The sequence below is a fragment of the Felis catus genome, chromosome A1 (genome assembly GCF_018350175.1).
Source record: "Felis catus isolate Fca126 chromosome A1, F.catus_Fca126_mat1.0, whole genome shotgun sequence".
In the NCBI taxonomy this organism is placed as follows: Eukaryota; Metazoa; Chordata; class Mammalia; order Carnivora; family Felidae; genus Felis; species Felis catus.
In genome coordinates this window covers 187312041-187329760 of record NC_058368.1, presented here as the reverse complement: position 1 = coordinate 187329760, position 17720 = coordinate 187312041, and the positions used below count along the sequence as shown (strand labels likewise).

Below are 17720 nucleotides of genomic sequence, written 5' to 3'. Positions count from 1 at the left end.
AAGGAAATTCATAATGAGGATAATTTTGAAATTATGAGGATAATTTTCTAATAATGATATAATAGCACTTCAGTCCTTCTTGTAATATGTGTGTTTTTTTCAAGATAGCTGGGGCTCCCTGTGGTCTTTTCTGTAAGTGCAGAAGATTCTAGATGGTGTGTTTCCTAGAGAAAGAACATGATATGGAGGAAAGTAAAATGGAACAGAAGTCAGAAAGCCCTAGTTCTGGCCTTGCCTTTGAGGGAATGCTGTGTAATCTTGGGGAAGAAACTCAATTTCTTTACATGCTACCTGGATGTTTAGTGATAGCTGTATCATTGGATCACATGTGAAAGAACCATATACAAAAACTCCAGACCAGAGTTAAATCCCCACAGGGTCCAGGCAATTAATTTAAGGGAATGAAATGTGCTGGTTGATTTTGATATAGAAGTTCTTTGTTTTAAGACTCTTTTTGATTATCACACAAAAAGTACATTCTTCATTTTTGAAACCTGCAAGCCTTAAGGCCCGTCTTTTGTTTCTCTACTTTATAGAAACATAGCATGACAACTGTTTCTTTTTTCTTGAACTGTATTTTGGAAACACATGTATCATGGACACACTGCTGGCCTTCAGTTTAGTGATGGGGGTAAACAGAGAAGGGGGATAGTCTATGTTGAACAGAAGCCCACCTGCTTCTAAGGAGCATGTCTAAGGAGCATCAACTTCGTCATTCAGGCCAATTATTGCCACAAGGAAATACTGGCTTAGTGTCAAGAAATTTTCCAATTCCTTTTTTAAAAGAAGCCAGAGGATCACCTGGGTGGCTCAGTCGGTTATACGTCTGACTTTGGCTCAGGTCATGATCTCACGGTTTGTGGGTTCGAGCTCCACGTTGGGCTCTGTGCTGACAGCTTGGAGCCTGGAGCCTGCTTCAAATTTTGTCTCCCTCGCTCTCTGCCCCTCCCCCACTCGCACTCTGTCTCTGTCTCTCTGTCTCTGTCTCTCTCAAAGTAATAAACATTAATTTTTTTTAAATAAAAAAGAAGCCAGAAATCTATATGTTTATGTGACATCTCCCAATTTCTAAACACTAAACATTTAAAATGAATGAGTTGTATTTGCCCAACAAAACACAAATGCAGATTGCATATAAGACTTAAAGGGCTGCCATTTTAAGAGGTCTTTAGGGCTTATACAGTCTTTTCTCTTTCACACCCCAGAGTCCTCTCCCATCTATCTGCAACAGAAGCCACTGAAACTCTAAGAGAAAAAGACAGGGACTTACTAGGGAGCTGCTGAAGGCCACAGGAGGCTGTGAGCTTTCACAGTGCCCCACAGACCTTTGTCGGGAGTGACCCTGGATAGGTACCCGGGCACTGTGGCACCTCCTCAGAGGCTGGGCTCGTCCTTGGCCTCCCACTGTTGCTGGGCGCTGAGACCATCGGGCTGGGAAGGATAGGCACTTGTATTGGGTCCACTCTTCACTGTCTGAGTCCAGCTCCTTTGGGGTCTCCAGTCGTTTGGCTGCAAGAAAGGAGTCCTGTTATTGCACCAGTCCACCTTGGCCAAGTCACAGGTGGGGGAATCCCAGACATTGTGGGGCGGGGAGCAAAGGGCACAGGATAAGAGCACTCTGCTGCCCTGGAGCATGGGCAGCTGGACTACCTTGACTGGAGAGGGAAGGGTGCAACTAAATTGCACAGATTTAAATCCGACTCTACTACTTCCTGGCTAGGTGACTGAGCTTTGACTAAACCTGTGCCTCTATTTCCTCAATTAGGGGTTTAAAAAAAATACCTATCATAGGGTTATTTTGAAGACTTAATGAAATAATGTGTCAAAGTTATCAGAATACTCTAAGTACTGGTAATGGTAGTTGTTATTATTAGTAAAAAGAGATCAGAAGCTCCCATGTAAATGGTTACCAACACGGCAAAGGTGATTGGGCTGCCCATAGTATCTCCTACTTTCTTCTTCTCTGTTCCTTTAACTCAAAGGAATGAATGCTGCTCTCTTGAAACTCCTTCTCTTAGTTAGAAAGTGTGGGCAGTGTGTGGTGATGATGGCAGAGGGTTGCTGAGAAAATCAGGTCAGCTTTACAGGCTAGCTTTAGTTCATGCATGATGACATTTCAGGCATTATTCAGCCACACCTCCCAAGTTGAAGCTATCCCTCAGTAAAAATCCAAGAGATGAGTTAACATGGAAGGCTTTTCCTGGATGTATTGAATCTGACCATGTACCGACACTGAGGCTGTCTTGCATGTCAGGTAAAGTGACCCCCCAAATTCTTAAAACTTGGCTGTATAATGGGTACACAATTTGGACATATCCCCAATCCATTCCTGACAGATAGAAATCCTGTGTGTAAATGGCACCAAAGACTGACTGGAGGGCTACCACACAGGAGATCACTGATGGCCTTTATGAACAAAGGAAAGTTTATGGGTGATAAAAACAGCACTGATCTAGGACAAGGAAGCCCACAGGGCTATAAGAAGCAACCTGCCACAGAGCCAGGAAAAACTGTGGGGAACCAGGGAAATGTCTTTCATTACCATTCTTTTAGGAGACAGGGTGACTCATTTAGAAAGAGTGGTGAAAGCCCCTGAGAATCCTTGTACCATTTTCTTGGTGAGAATATTCGCTGCCCATGATAGTGCAACGCCGAAACACCATCTTGTTCTCAGTCAGCGTCCCCGTCTTGTCAGAGAAGACATACTGGATCTGGCCCAAGTCCTCAGTGATGTTGAGGGCTCGACACTGGATGGACAAATCAGTCTCTTCATCGTACAGGTCAAGGTCATTTTGCAGGAAGAAGATTTGCCCAAGCTTCACCAGCTCAATGGATATATACAGGGAGATTGGGATCAGCACCTGTGGGGAGATTGATTCCCACTGTGTCAGAGAGCAGGCTAGTTTCAAGTCTTAGAACTCTCACCAGTGAGTAGTGAAGGCATTTAATGGAAAGCTGTGGTCAGCTCACATCATAGACTTTCTCTGAGAAACTAAAGGTCAATGACTTCATCCCTCCCTAAGAATTCTTAGGGGCATTTGAAAAGCATGTGCCTCTTGTTGGGATGAGCACTGGGTGTTGTATGGAAGCCAATTTGACAATAAATTGTATTTAAAAAGTCAAAAAGTATGTGCCTTCTTTAATAAGTGAGATCTGGTTTGGAGTAGGCACTCATCTGGGTGCCTGGGTGGTTAGGGGATGAGGAGCTCTAGTGCCTCTGTCCACAGTTTCCTGACACCCCTCAGATCTCTATGCCACCAGTGGCTGCCACTCACTTTTAAACGTATTCTGACCCATTGTTGATTACTGTCCACTGATTAAATACCTAATATCTTTCAAGTGCTTGCCATGTGTCAGATCCTGTTCTAGGTCCTGAAGATGGTAGTGAGCAGAAAAAAATCCCTAGCCTTGAAAACCTCATATTCTAGTAAACAAATATATATCAGGCATTGAAAAAGAAAAATCAAGAGGGTAGAAGGTGGCTGGGAGCGACTCTTTTATAAATGATGACCTTTGAGCAGAGACCTGAAGAAATGAGGGTGTGAACCAGAAACTTATCTGTGGGAAGAGGAGCACTGTGGGCAAAGCCTGGGCAGTGGGAGTGGGCTGGGTATTTGAGGGGTAAGAGTAAGCAGGCCTGGTATGAATGAGCAGGAGTTGGCTAGGAGATGAGGGAGTCAGGGTCCACATCACATAGGGCCTCATTTGTTGCCATAAGGACTGTGGATTTGAGTGGATTGTGAAACTGTTGGATGGCTCTGTGCAAAGGAAGGGTATGACTCAACTCACATTTAAAAAGCATTGCTCTGCTGAATGAATGAATGAACTGAAAAAGTTCACCTTTAAGAGGACAATAAAACACCCTCAAATACTGCAAGAAATTGAATGTAAATGGAGCTTCATAAAGCAAAACTGCAACTTCATCTTTTCACCGACTGTAATTTCTTATAGAGTCTGAAGAATTTATTCATCCTTTTATTCCTTACTGCCCCTTTCTTGTAGGTGGCTCTATGCTTTTGTGTTTTTTTCTTTACAGGGCCAGTTGTGTTTTTTCCCTCTCTGTCTATTTGATGCTAAAACACTAACCTGTGGTTTCTTTCTCCCATGCTTGGGGCTTGACAGTTCCCTGTAGTTCTCTGGGCTATTTTATCTTCTTCTGTTCCCAGGTCATTAGGATTTTACCTGTTCTATTATATCTGGCAAAGGTACAGGTATGCTTGGATCACTATTGTAATCTTACTCTTAAGCAGTAAAGCCTGATAAATATTTTTGTCCACTATTATCTGGGGCAAGGTTCCTTCCACAAGGCAGGGCTGGCCCTGACATTGTCCCAAATTTGAGTACTTTCAAAGACCCACAAGAAAGCAATGACCATATTCTCATCTTAGTTCAGTTAGTTCTTTCCTGGGTTCAGCACTGATTTTTCTTTCTTTTTAAAAATTTTTTTAAATGTTTATATTTTAGAGAGAGAGAGAGAGAGAGAGAGAGAGAGAGAGAATGAATGAATGAATGAATGAGAATGCATGCGAGCATGAGCGGGGGAAAGCAGAGAGAGAGTGAGAGCAGAGAGAGAGGGAGACACAGAATCTGAAGAAGGCTCCAGGCTCTGAGCTATCAGCACAGAGCCCGATGCGGGGCTCGAAATCATGAGCTGTGAGATCATGACCTAAACCAATGTTGGATGTTTAACTAATTGAGTCAGCCAGTTTTTAACTAATTTATTTATTTTATTTTATTTTTCTTTATTTCACAAAATTGAGTGAGTATTGGCCACAGGTCTTTTTGAGCCCCTAGTTAAGGAAGGCTTCCTACCTGGAGCAGGATGATCATTGTAAGGAACATGTAAAAGCCCCTAAGGGCAAGGGGAAGGAAGTTGCCCTTGGCATCTGGAACATCAAAGGGAGGGTGTTCTTCAAAGGTCCCATTCCAGAGGCTGTGACCTGAGAGGAGGCAAAATCAGAGATGAAGCAGAATCCTTAATTAATTCTAAACTGGTCTATTATAGCAGTCCTTAATATATTCCTGGAAATGAGTGTGCTTTGGAGGAACCCATTCTTATTCTTTACATCCTAGTCCTAGTGTGAGAGTATTCATCTAAAGTGGTCCTTCACATAACCTACATTTCAATCTCCTGATAGACATTAAAGTCTCTCTTACCTGGAAGACACTAGCATTGGGATTACCTATATTTTGATGAAGTCATGTTATACAAGGATTGGAAAGAGAAAAGGGAACACAGTTCTTTTTACTTGTGTGGCAGAAAGTGCATGGTCGGGGATCTTAACAGACCTGTATGCTGGGCCCTCTCCTTCCCCCATGCGCATACCCATCTATCCATCTACACATTCACCCTTTCACAATTCATCCATCCACCCACCTATCCATTTATTAATTCAGGAAGGAATCAATCTCAGTTCTTGTCTTTGAGCAGGTAGCTAAAAATCCAGAGGCCAGATGTAAAGGGACAAATCCCACAGATTGTGAGAGGTACTACACAGAGCATCTGCAAATGCACAGCAAGCCCCATTTCCTTGTCTGCAGACAGGGATAACAACATCTGTTGTGTGAGGAAGTGCTTCAGAGCTCTCTGAATCTCAGTGTTCTCATCTGCCAATTAGTAATAATACCTCCTCTGTAGGGTTATTATGAAAATAGACTGAGTGTATATAATGCTCTCAGCCCCAGGGTAGGAACTACAGGGGATTAAAGATATAACGGATGTACCCTGCCCCCAAGATGCTTCTTTGCCTAAGACGTTAGAGGCTGGCCCCAATGCCTTTATACATGGCTGAAGAAAGGGGAGTTACTGACATGAGGTTATTTGAAGGTAATTTTATAGGGCAAATGACCAAGGGCCAAATACATGACTCAGAGTAAGGACCACTGGTCTTCAGGGGAAGCCAGGGAAGGCTGCACAGAGGAGGAGTCCTTGAGGTGTCCTGGAGACCAGGAAGGAGGGTGTCAGGTGATCAGAAATGCCTGAGGAGGGCATTCTGGGCAGAGAAAAAAGAAACACTACCCTGACACAATGCAAGTAAGCAGGTGATAGAGAACTCTGGAAATGGCACTCACTCGAGAGCTTTCACAGCAAGGGCTGTGCTTTAATTAGGCGCCACCAGAGGCCTGTCACTGTGTATGAGTCTTGATTCTCAGCATACAATTCTGCCCCTTCCTGTTACTTTCTCAATTTATTTATTATTTTGGGCCATTGCCAAGTAGATTCTGTTTGCCTATACCTTATCTCACTGTGTGACCTTTTAATCATTAACTTCCTTTCTCTGGAGACACAGTGAGATGATCTCAAATGTCCTTTCCAGCTCGGGCATTCCCTGAAAAGCCTTTTCTGAAGCAGAGGCAACAGTTCCTGCAGTGTCTCTGAGGGCATGAGGTGGCCACATGGGGATGGTTTTGTTTGCCTGCTTCCCTGGCCCTGCAGGTGTTCTCCTTCCAGCTGTGGGCAACACTCACCTGGAGTGCCATTAGACACAACTGGGAAGCGTATTAGTTAAAAACTGCAGGCTACTCACAAGGCTAAATCCCATTGTCCTCACCATGGTGGCACACAAAATCTCTCTGAGCTCTAGGAGGTCTTAGCCTTTCAGTCATGATTTTTCAAGAACTGCAATGGGCACAATTACCAACAAAGGCAAATAAAGAGCAAATACAATTGCTGCCCACTGTTTTGGGGTCAACAGCGGGGGGGGGGGGGTCTGGAGCCAGCACATAACTGTTTCCTTTTGAATGTCCCTCGTTCTTTTGGGGAGGGTTCCTTTAGGGTCTTGAGGGCCATTCTTAGAGAAAGCGGGCAACAGCAAGTGTCCTCTTTGCCCTCTGAGAATCAACTTTAAATGGCTGAGATTACCAATGTTTATACCTCCTGCAGCTTTCTACACTCAGCATTTGTAGAACTTGGTCACAGCCTGGTTCTAATCAGGTCTCCATGGTTGGCTTTGCTCTTGCCACACCAAACAGTCCAATGCTTCTCTGCATAAAATGATTGTTCTTCCTATCTCTGTGCTTTGCTTGTGCTGTTTCCAGGGCTAAGAGTGACTTCTCTCTTTTTAAAGCTTCTTGCCCATTCTGCCTCTACCACCTACCTCCTGTGATGAACACCTACTGCATTCAGGAATCAGCTCTGTCTACCTCCTCCAGGAAGACTTCCTCCCCTGATGCTCTCATATTACCAATAGTAGGGTGAATAATAGCCTCCCCAGAAGCCCACATCCTAATTCCCCAGCCCCATCAATATATCTTTTTTTTGGTTTATTTAGTTATTTTGAGAGAGACACAGAGAGAGAGAGCAAGCAGAGGAGGGGCAGAGAGAGAGGGAGACAGAGAATCCCACAGGCTCTGCACCATTAGTACAGAGCCCAATGTGGGGCTGGAACCCACAAAGCATGAGATCATAACCTGAACCAAAATCAAGATTCAGACACATAACCCACTGAGCCACCCAGGTGCCCCTCAATATGCTATCTTATATGGCAAAAGGGGCTTTGCATATGTGATTTAAGTTAAAGGTCTTGAGATGGGGAAGAGTATCCTTGATTATCCAGATGGGCCCAAAGATGTAGTTACAAATGTCCTTATAAAAAAAGAAGACAAGAGAGATATTACTATAGAAAAAGGAGAAGGACATGTGAGCTGAGATTGGAGTAATGCACTTTGAAGAAGGAGAAAGGAATCACTAGAAGCTCAAAAAGACAAGGGACTGATTCTTCCCTCATAGCCTCCAGAAGGGGTAAGCCCTGCTGACACCCTGACCTTAATTCAGTGAAATTAATTTTGGATTTCTGACCTCCAGTGCTATAACAGAATAAACAAATGTTGTTTTAAACTGCTAAGTTTGTGTTGTGGTTTTATAGGAACAATAGAAAACTAATACAGTACTTCTCTGCAGTCTTCAATGTGTAGGACAAATTGTTATCAATCCTGTTCACAATTGGACTCCTTCCTGATAAACTATGAGCTCTTTGAGGACCAGTCCTTATACTGATACATCTTTTTATTCTTTTATTCTGAGAGAGTGCCTAGGTTTAATTAGTATTTCTCAGAGAAATAAACAACAGATGATATTCCTAATATTTAGATTATATAGGCATGTAGATTTTCACAAACATTTTATTCAATTGATATCCTATTCAAATACATGATAGGACTTATTTTTTATTAGTTCTTTTTTGTAGATGAGGAAATCGAGGATCAGAGAGCTGAAACAACTTGCCTAAAGAAACAGAAGATTATTGTGGTCTTGTTCTTTCCGAACATTCCATACCTACAGCTCCGACGAGGCACATGAGGAAGAGGAGCCCAATGCAGAAGAAGATGTCTGTGTTCATGCGCCGCTCTATCTTGCTGCGTTTGTATCGTGGGCCATTGTTGTTCAGCATGGCTTTTGTCTCATGGCCTTTGGAAGAAAATGAGGTAGTAAGTCCTTTAGCTTCTGTTTTTCTCTGGCCTGGATCATGTCTTTACCTCTTCCAAGAGCTTATAATAGAAAAGAGGCTTCATCCTCCAACCTAAATATTTTCTGCCTCAGGGAGATTGCTGAGAACAGCTGTAGAGGCCTTACACAATTTGTTACCACGTGTTTTACTGAGCATCCCCTACGCACCAGGCGCTGTGGTATGTGCTGACAGAGCTACTATGTACAGGTTGTATACTGCACAACTCTAGAAACAACCCTCATTTTTTAACTTGTCATAGATTTGTAGGCTTATTAGGATAAATTTATGCAAATGACAGAAAGCTCTCTGGAGGAAGGGCTATTTTTTCCAATTTGCACAAAGGCACTGTTATGGGCTAATGGTAGGATACAAGGATGAGACAGATGACTCACATTTTGGTGAAAATACACAAGAAAACAAATAAATAATTATAGCTAGTAATAAGTCCCATGAAATAAGCAATGGGCTGGTAAATAAGAGATGGTGTTAGAGAACATGGTCAGGGATGGCTTCTCAGAGGAGGTGACATATAAGGAAGACCTTAAGGGAGAAAGAAGAGTTGGGAGAACAGGGTTTTAGGCTTGGGAACAGTACATGCCAAGGCCCTGTGACAGGACAGTGTCTGAGGCCAGTAGTTTTCTATGTGCTTCTTAGCCTAAGGTGTTGGTTTCACTTGTACAAGAGTGGTAAGGGCCTCCACGCCAGCATTAGCCTTGAGCTGCTCCATGCCTATCTTGGAGTTCTGCATAAAATTTTGTTCAAAGAGAGGACAACAAATTTGAAACCTACCAATCTCATCTAAGTCACCCTTGTTCCAGTTGGAAACTGGGGACCAATTAGTAGAAGAGACTTACCCAAAGGAAATAAGCCATAACATCAGAGCCATACTGAGAACCCAGGATTCTGATTCCCATTCTCTTTCTCCTTCCACCAATCCATGTTACCCAGGCCATACAGCTAAGAGCTGAGAGCCAAACTGAGACTTTGTCTTTAGACAGTCCTTTGGGGCTGCTAAACTTAACCACCATGCTGTATTCCTCAGCAAATTAAAAAACACTACATATTTGCTGTGCAAAATTAAAGAAAACCAATACATCAGCTCCAGCAGTGAATGGCTTTAATGCTGTTTAGCTGGTTGCCTGGTGGATTTAAAGTGGCAGCAAAACAGTAGGAGTGAGCAAACTCTGGGCTTATTAACCAGACTCCAGTCCCTGTAGTTGTGGGGGGATTTCCACAGCACAATGAGCACAGGATGACTGCACGGAAGGCACTGTGGCCTTCCTACCTTCAGGCTCACCCCATGTAAGGGGTCCTCAGAGCACCCTTTCCACCCATCTTGCTTCTCACCTTCTGAGATTCCTCTGTTCTCCTGGAAAACACTGGGTTCACAGGGGAGGTAGCATGGTATAATGGTTAGAATGTGGTCTCTAGAATCAGACAGGGCTTGGCCCTGCAGATACTTGACATTAGGTTATAAGGAATTAATCTCAGGAGATAAATGACCTTGGGTGAATTAATCCCTTTGTACCTCAATTCCTCATTTTCAGAATGAGAGATAATAGTTGTGGGTACGTTGGGGTAGGAGAGTGAATTAATATACACAAAGTACACAAATTACATCCTTAAACACAGTAGGGGCTCAAATGTTTGGCGTGAGGAGCAAACACCTCTACGTTGTATCTCTTTCTTCTGGAAGGCTCACTTTGGCCTTTTTTGTCTCTGAGGTGTTTCTATTTTTTCCATCCATATAATCAGAGGAGAAAAGATGACTCTAGACTAGTCGTTCTCAACCAGGGGTGATTTTATCTCCCAGGGTACATGTGGCAACGTCTTGAGAAATTTTGGGTTGTCACATCTTAATGGCATCTAGATACCAGGGATTCTGCTAAACATTCCCCAGGACAGCCTCTGACCACAAAGAACAATCTAGAACAAAATTTCAATAGTGCCAAGGTGGAGAACCCCTTGCTGTAGACAATTACACTAAAAACACTTAGTACCATTTTTGCTCACAATTTTTGAGAGCCTAATATATGCCAGTCATTGTGTTAAACCCCTTTTCACAGACAATCTCATTTGAACTTTATAACCCTATAAGGTGGGAACTATTAGTCTCCTTGTGTTGAAAGCTTAACCAGCATGTTCAGGAACATGCATCCAGTGAGTGGATTTCACCCCCAGGCAGCCTGACTCCTCAGAGTCATGATTCACTCTCTTCCAACTCTGCCCCCTCATTTACCACATCCATCACCCACTCAGAGTTTGCTTCTGATCAGGCAGAAAAGTGACCAGGGGTTTTTTGGAGGAGTGGACATTTGGAGGGGAGTTCATCTTAGTAGGTCCACCAGATGGCATTGAACTCCATTGCCAAAAACCCTCGAAAAGAGTTACCTGAACTGACATGCACAACCAGCCTCCACCAAGTTAGGTAAAGCTAGATATATTGGGACATTATTTTTCCTTGATCTATTTTTCTTTGACAGTCCCAAAAAGTGAACCTTAGCATCTTAAATTCCCTTCCATGCCCATCAAAAGTGGAGTTCTATGAATTCTGAAACAAATCACATCAAAGAAAATAATGAACAAGCAAAATATATCAAGACATCCTAGGGAGTCGAAGACCCAGGAAAACATGTTCTAGGATCTTCCAATGAAGGTAGACACCCAAGGGAGACTGTGTTTTCTCTGTGGAAGAAGTCTGAAGCTGTTGATATAAGAAAAGAAATTGATGGAGCCCCAATTGAAAGCTGGACATGAAGTAGGAGGGATATAGCAGTCCCAAGACTGCACCCTAAGACTTCAGATTCATTGTGAATGTTATCTTTTTTTTTCCGATTGGAAAGCAAAATCAAAGCATAAAGGAGAACTAGAGCACCTCAAAATGAATAAAGATAATAATAAATGCATAACTGTATATGCAACAATTAAAACCCACTGAGAATTCAGTTTGTTAAGACACAGTGTTGGGTGCTTTTCCTATGTTGGGTCATTTTATCCTCATGAGTATGCTATGAGTCTGAGCCAAATGTACTTGCCATTGCATAGATGAGGAAACTCATCACACTTTTCACAAAAAGGTGGAGTTGTTAAGTTTGGCTCAAGATACACTCTTCCTCCTGCCTTTAGTTAGTGTTAAGACACCATTCGAGGTGAATAAGTATGAATTTCTCTTTCTGTTCAGATGAGTGGTGTTAGCTTGGAATCTAAATATATTCCTTGTGGATGGAGTGAGCTGTTAGGATTCTAGCCTCTCTTTGCTTAGCTGAGAAATGGGAAGTTTCTTGTACCACTTATAAATGTGAATTCCCACTAATGGAAGATGGATTTGGAAGACATAGAGGGGGGAGGATAAGGGGAAACCACAAGATAAGTCAATGACCTGCGTAGATGACAATGCCAACAGCCACCTTGGTGTTCCTGATGGTGCAGCCTCGAAGCAGAAGACTCTCACTGCCAAAGCCGGTCCTCGACTGGTCAGGATGCTCCCTGGGGATGAGGAAATATGGAGAGTGGTTTGGTGGCCTCTCTATGCTGTCACTGGTTAGTGTCATAAAACTAGAAGTGGTGAGTGAACTCGACCTCTCTCCTGCCTCATTTTCAGAAGAGCGGTGGACATTATTAACTTTGCGTCTAATTTTCATGTTCAAGTGCAAACTCCACTGCTCCTGGGAGTCCTGGTGGGGGCTGGACCATTACAAGGGAATTATCCATTCCTCTGGAAATCATCACTCACCCACCTTCAAGTCAGAGCTCTGCTGAAAAAGCCTTGGCTGATTCAGATTTCTCACTCAAAACAATTTTTGGGACACAGTGTGGGAACTGGCTTGTGGCCCTACAAAGATTGTGCTGTGTTTCCTCAGGCAGTGTTCCCTGCTCACTCTCACCCCACAGCTGGGACCAGATGGCACAAGTTCAATGTGCAAGTCTGTCAACATCAAAGTCACCAGACAGTCCCCATTTCTCACACTGTGAGATGGCAAGGCTCCTCTTGTTTGGAGCTAAATCTCTCACACGCCTCTCTCCTGTATCACCCTCCTCTTGCTCAGTCTCTTGTGAAATAAACAGACCTCCAAGGAGGTGGATGTGGCCCTCTGTGTAGTGTATGGGAGGCAGCTCCTTAAAGCAGAGGGAGAGCTCTTTCTCTGCTCTAGCCTCAGGTGCATGGCAGTTTTCCACCTCTCACCAGAAACTTCTGAGGCCAACCAACACCTGTTATAACTTGGGATCTGGCCCTTACTCGATCCTAATGCTCTTCCTTGGGGATATTCAGGTCATTTAAATATAACTTCCCCAAAACATTAGGAGGAACAAAAAAAAATAGTAATCTGAACCTGTAGGGCTTTTCTCTGTTTAGTTCTTAAATGCTTCATTTCTCTAGGTCCAGTTATAATTGTTTTCCATTTACAAACTCAGTTAATTGTCATGACAACCTTATAAGATAGGTTATGTTATCATACCCACTTTTTAGACAGAGAAACTGAGGCAAGCTCATAAAGCTAGTAAATGGCAGAATAGGGATTCAAGTCCATAAAGTCTGGCTCTAAAGTGCTATACTGCCACTCAATATGCCTTTTAATACCAACTATTCCTTACAGTGGTTATAAACTAAGTTTACTTACATCATTTTATTTGATTCTTGATAGCTCTGGGAAGTTAGCAGGGTGATTATCCTTCCTTGTGAAAAAGATAAAGCCCAGAGAGGGTGAGAGAATTTTCCAAGGCTGCACACCTAGTACGTGGGATATCCTAGGACTCAAGAACCCAGGCCACAGATACCAACCCTCATGCATTTTTCCAACACTAGGGTCCCCCACTAACTTGCATTGAATCACAGAGTGATTTCCATTTGCATTTTGTAAATATGAAATTTATTGTCAAATTGGTTTCCATATAACACTCAGTGCTCATCCCAACAGGTGTCCTCCTCAATGCCCATCACCAACTTTCCCCTCTCTCCCACCCCTCATCAACCCTCAGTTTATTCTCAGTTTTTAAGAGTCTCTCATGGTTTGCCTCCCTCCCTAACCTTTTTTTTTCCTTCCCCTCCCCCATGGTCTTCTGTTAAATTTCTCAGGATCCACAAAAGAGTGAAAACATATGATATCTGTCTTTCTCTGTATGACTTATTTCACTTAGCATAACACTCTCCAGTTCCATCTACGTTGCTACAAAAGGCCATATTTCATTCTTTCTCATTGCCACGTAGTATTCCATTGTGTATATAAACCACAATTTCTTTATCCATTCATCAGTTGATGGACATTTAGGCTCTTTCCATAATTTGGCTATTGTTGAAAGTGCTGCTATAAACATTGGGGTACAAGTGCCCCTGTCCATCAGCACTCCTGTATCCCTTGGATAAATTCCTAGCAGTGCTATTTTTTGGTCATAGGGTAGACCTGTTTTTAATTTTTTGAGGAACCTCAACACGGTTTTCCACATCAGCTGCATCAGTTTGCATTCCCACCAACAGTGCAAGAGGGTTCCCGTTTCTCCACGTCCTCGCCAGCATCTATAGTCTCCTGATTTGTTCATTTTAGCCACTCTGACTGGAGTGAGGTGATATCTCAGGGTGTTTTTGATTTGTATTTCCCTGACGAGGAGTGACATTGAGCATCTTTTCATGTGCCTGTTGGCCATCTGGATGTCTTCTTTAGAGACATGTCTATTCATGTCTTCTGCCCATTTCTTCACTGGATTATTTGTTTTTAATGTCCACTTAGTTTTGAAAGAGAGAGAGAGAGAGAGAGAGAGAGAGAGAGAGAGAGAGAGCGTGAGCAGGGGAGGGGCAGAGAGAGGGAGACACAGAATCCAAAGCTGGCGTCAGGCTCTGAGCTGTCAGCATAGAGCCCAGCGTGAGGCTTGAACCCATGAACTGTAAGATCATGACCTGAGCTGAAGTCTGATACTTGACTGATTGAGCCACCCAGGCGCCCTTGATTTGCAATTCTTTTGATTCTAACAAGAGAATGTTTCACAGCTGACTTGGGATGAATCAAATCCACAAACCACAGCATGAGGGAGGGCCTCTTTGCTGGGGCAGGTGGCAAGCTCTACCTGAACAGATGTCTGCGACGAATTCTCCTCTTTGCCAGGAGCTCAGGCCCTTCTCTGCCTGTCTCCATCTGTGCTGTGTGTTTGGAAATAATACGTGTTTAAGAGCTGCTGGTTATCTTGTATTGTTCTTATCCTTTCCCCTCTCATACTGCTCTTCATGACATCCCATACATGCCTGAGAAAATGTGGGTGGAGAGAAAGCACAGACATCTGCCTTCTAAGAAGCCTATTTAAGCTTCATTCCAGACTTGCTTGGTCAAGAGTTTCCCTTATCAAGCAGAGCTCTGTTCTGCACAACAAGAGGAAACACACTGGAGCTGAAAGACCTGAATGTTTCACTGGAGCTGAAAGTCCTGGTGTTGTCTGGTACCTATTGTGCACCTTTGGGTCTATATGGAAAAGCCTCAGATCATCAGATTCCCTATCTGAAAAATGGAGATCATAATACTCATTTCCTTGGATGGTTGTACAGATTCAATGAGGTGATGTCCCGTGTAAGTACTCTAAAGGCTATTATAAGGGCATTTATTCACATCTGTTACCACCGCTTGTTTTTGGTCTTTCTCTGCATGAAGTAGTCTGATGTGGGAGCAGAAACACAGTAAGATTCTGAGGCCAAACCAAAGTTGAGGCATAAGAATAACAATTGCAACAGCTCAGCCACCATTAACTGAGTGTTTACTCTGTGCTAGTTGTTGTGCTAAGGGCTTTTCATGTGATAACTTAATTCTTAGAAAAGTCCTATGATGTCGATCTCAGAATCTTTATTTAACAGATAGGAAAACCTAGACCCAGAGAGGTTAATTTACTCAAAGCCAAGTCTGTCTAACTAAAAAGTCTCTGTTCTTACCTGCGATGCGATACAAGCTCTTTTAGAAAACTGACCTTAATGACATCATACTAGCTTTTCCTGAGAGTGTAGTCTGATTGTTAAATTTAACCCTGCAAGATAATTAACTGCCATGCTGGCAAAAAAAAAAAAAAAAAAAAAGAGTAGGAAAAGTTTCCCAATTTAGGTTTCTCTAGCAGTTTTTTTTTTTTTTTCAACGTTTATTTATTTTTGGGACAGAGAGAGACAGAGCATGAACGGGGGAGGGGCAGAGAGAGAGGGAGACACAGAATTGGAAACAGGCTCCAGGCTCTGAGCCATCAGCCCAGAGCCTGACGCGGGGCTCAAACTCATGGACCGCGAGATCGTGACCTGGCTGAAGTCGGACGCTTAACCGACTGAGCCACCCAGGCGCCCCTCTAGCAGTTTAAAAAAAAAAACATTTTTTTTAACATTTATTTATTTTTTAGACAGAGAGAGACAGAGCATGAACAGGGGAGGGGCAGAGAGAGAGGGAGACACAGAATCCGAAGCAGGCTCCAGGCTCTGAGCCGTCAGCACAGAGCCTGACGTGGGGCTCGAACTCAAGGACCATGAGATCATGACCTGAGCCGAAGTCGGACGCTTGACCGACCGAGCCACCCAGGCGCCCCTCTCTAGCAGTTTTTAAAATGTTTACTTATTTATTTTGAGAGGGAAAGAGAGAGAGAGAGCACGAGCAATGGAAGGGCAGAGAATCCCAAGCAGGCTCCGCACTGTCAGCTTAGATCCAACTAGGAATCAATCTTACGAACCAAACCATGAGATCATGACCTGAGCCGAAATCAAGAGTTGGACACTTAACCAACTGAGCCACCAAGGTGCCCCTAGCATTTCTTTAAGGCAAAAAGCAAGACACATCCTCAGGACCCCAATGCTTCTTTCTTTGGCCGTTTCAAGAACAAATGTTTCCAGCAGCACAGGGGCATTAGATACTTACATATATCCCTTAAACTTGTTGAGGTGGTTGTTGGGTTTCTCACACACGATGGTGTTGCAGAAACATTCGGGTTCGAACTGTACCTCCTGTGTGTGAGAGAGATCACCATGAGGTTATTAATTCAGAGGAATTCAGTTTTAATAGGATCACTAGGAGAGCTAATCACTGTTAGAAGCACTGCGAATAAGGTAATCCCTGCTTTGTCACACTGCAAGAGTTATAAAATGTGAGAAGAAAAGTGAAATCCTCATTAAGAAGGAGGAAGTAGGTGCAATGAAAATACTGGAAAGTCGGATGTAGGGCAGAGGGAGGCTTCTGCCTGGCTCACATTTCACTGGCAGTCCTGGGTTTGAGTTTCCTGACCAGCACTGTCCAACGGAGCTCACAGCGATGATGGGAGTGTCATAAGTCCTCACTGCCCAATGTGGAAGCTACTAAACATGTGTGCCTGGTGAAATGTGGAAATAGGACCAAGAAATCGATTTTGAAATTTTATTTAATTTTAATTAAAGCTAAATAGCTACATGTGGCAGGTGGCTACCACATTGGGCAGCACAGAAATAATAAAAAAGAGATTATAAATCACACCACCTAAAGGTAACCAGAATTAATATTCTTGTGTGTATAATACTTCCAGGGTTAAAATACATATATACATGTGTGTGTGTGCGTGTAAATTGTACAAAACACATACATGTGTAATGTGCACACATTTATGGATTTTGGAAGATGAGATGGTGTTCATATAAACTGAAAGTTTTTACATCTTAAATTTTTTATACATCTTAACACCTGGATAGAAACCTGGTGTATGAATGCCACCATGTTCATTTAACCATTTCACTAGAGAACAGTTATATTGTCTCAATTTGTTTTTCTGTTGTAAACATGATGTGAAAACTGTAGCCAATAAACAGGCTTTCCTGTACTCTTGCTTCTTCTAGATGCTGTGATGAGGACATACTATCATTATATGAATAAATATATATATATATATATTTTTAGAGGGAGAGGGAGAGAGAGGGAGAGAGAGGGAGAGAGAGACAGGCAGAAGGAGAGGGGGAGAAAGAATCCCAAGCAGGCTCCACACCCAGTGCAGAGCCTGATGCAGGGCTTGATCCCATGACCGTGAGATCATGACCTGAACTGAAATCAAGAGTTGGATGCTCAACCGACTGAACCAGCCAGGTGCCCCACATATTATTTATTTTTACATTTATAATTATTCTATGAAGAATACTAATCATCCTCTCTTTAGGGATGGAAAAACCATGGCTCAGAAGGGTAGGTAGGCTGCTCATAGCTGTACCAGCACTGGGATTTGAACCCAAGTATGACTGCAGGCCCCTTGTTTTCTACTTGCACAGCATGCTGCCCCCTCCCGCCCAAGTAAACATTCCTATAGCTA

At 43.1% G+C, this 17720-nt stretch overlaps 1 protein-coding gene across 3 annotated transcripts in view; it reads right to left on the bottom strand.

The window, feature by feature from the left end:
- Window positions 1–17720, bottom strand: part of ATP10B (ATPase phospholipid transporting 10B (putative)) — a 334425-nt gene that overhangs the window by 53443 nt on the left and 263262 nt on the right. For all 3 annotated transcript variants that reach the window (XM_045035992.1, XM_045035995.1, XR_006584372.1), the window contains 6 exons: window positions 16313–16398; window positions 11827–11933; window positions 8276–8407; window positions 4813–4940; window positions 2609–2861; window positions 1271–1509 (listed from right to left, as the gene is read on the bottom strand). In XM_045035992.1, the coding sequence (XP_044891927.1) occupies window positions 1271–1509; window positions 2609–2861; window positions 4813–4940; window positions 8276–8407; window positions 11827–11933; window positions 16313–16398 (945 nt within the window). The remainder of the gene's footprint in view (window positions 1–1270; window positions 1510–2608; window positions 2862–4812; window positions 4941–8275; window positions 8408–11826; window positions 11934–16312; window positions 16399–17720) is intronic.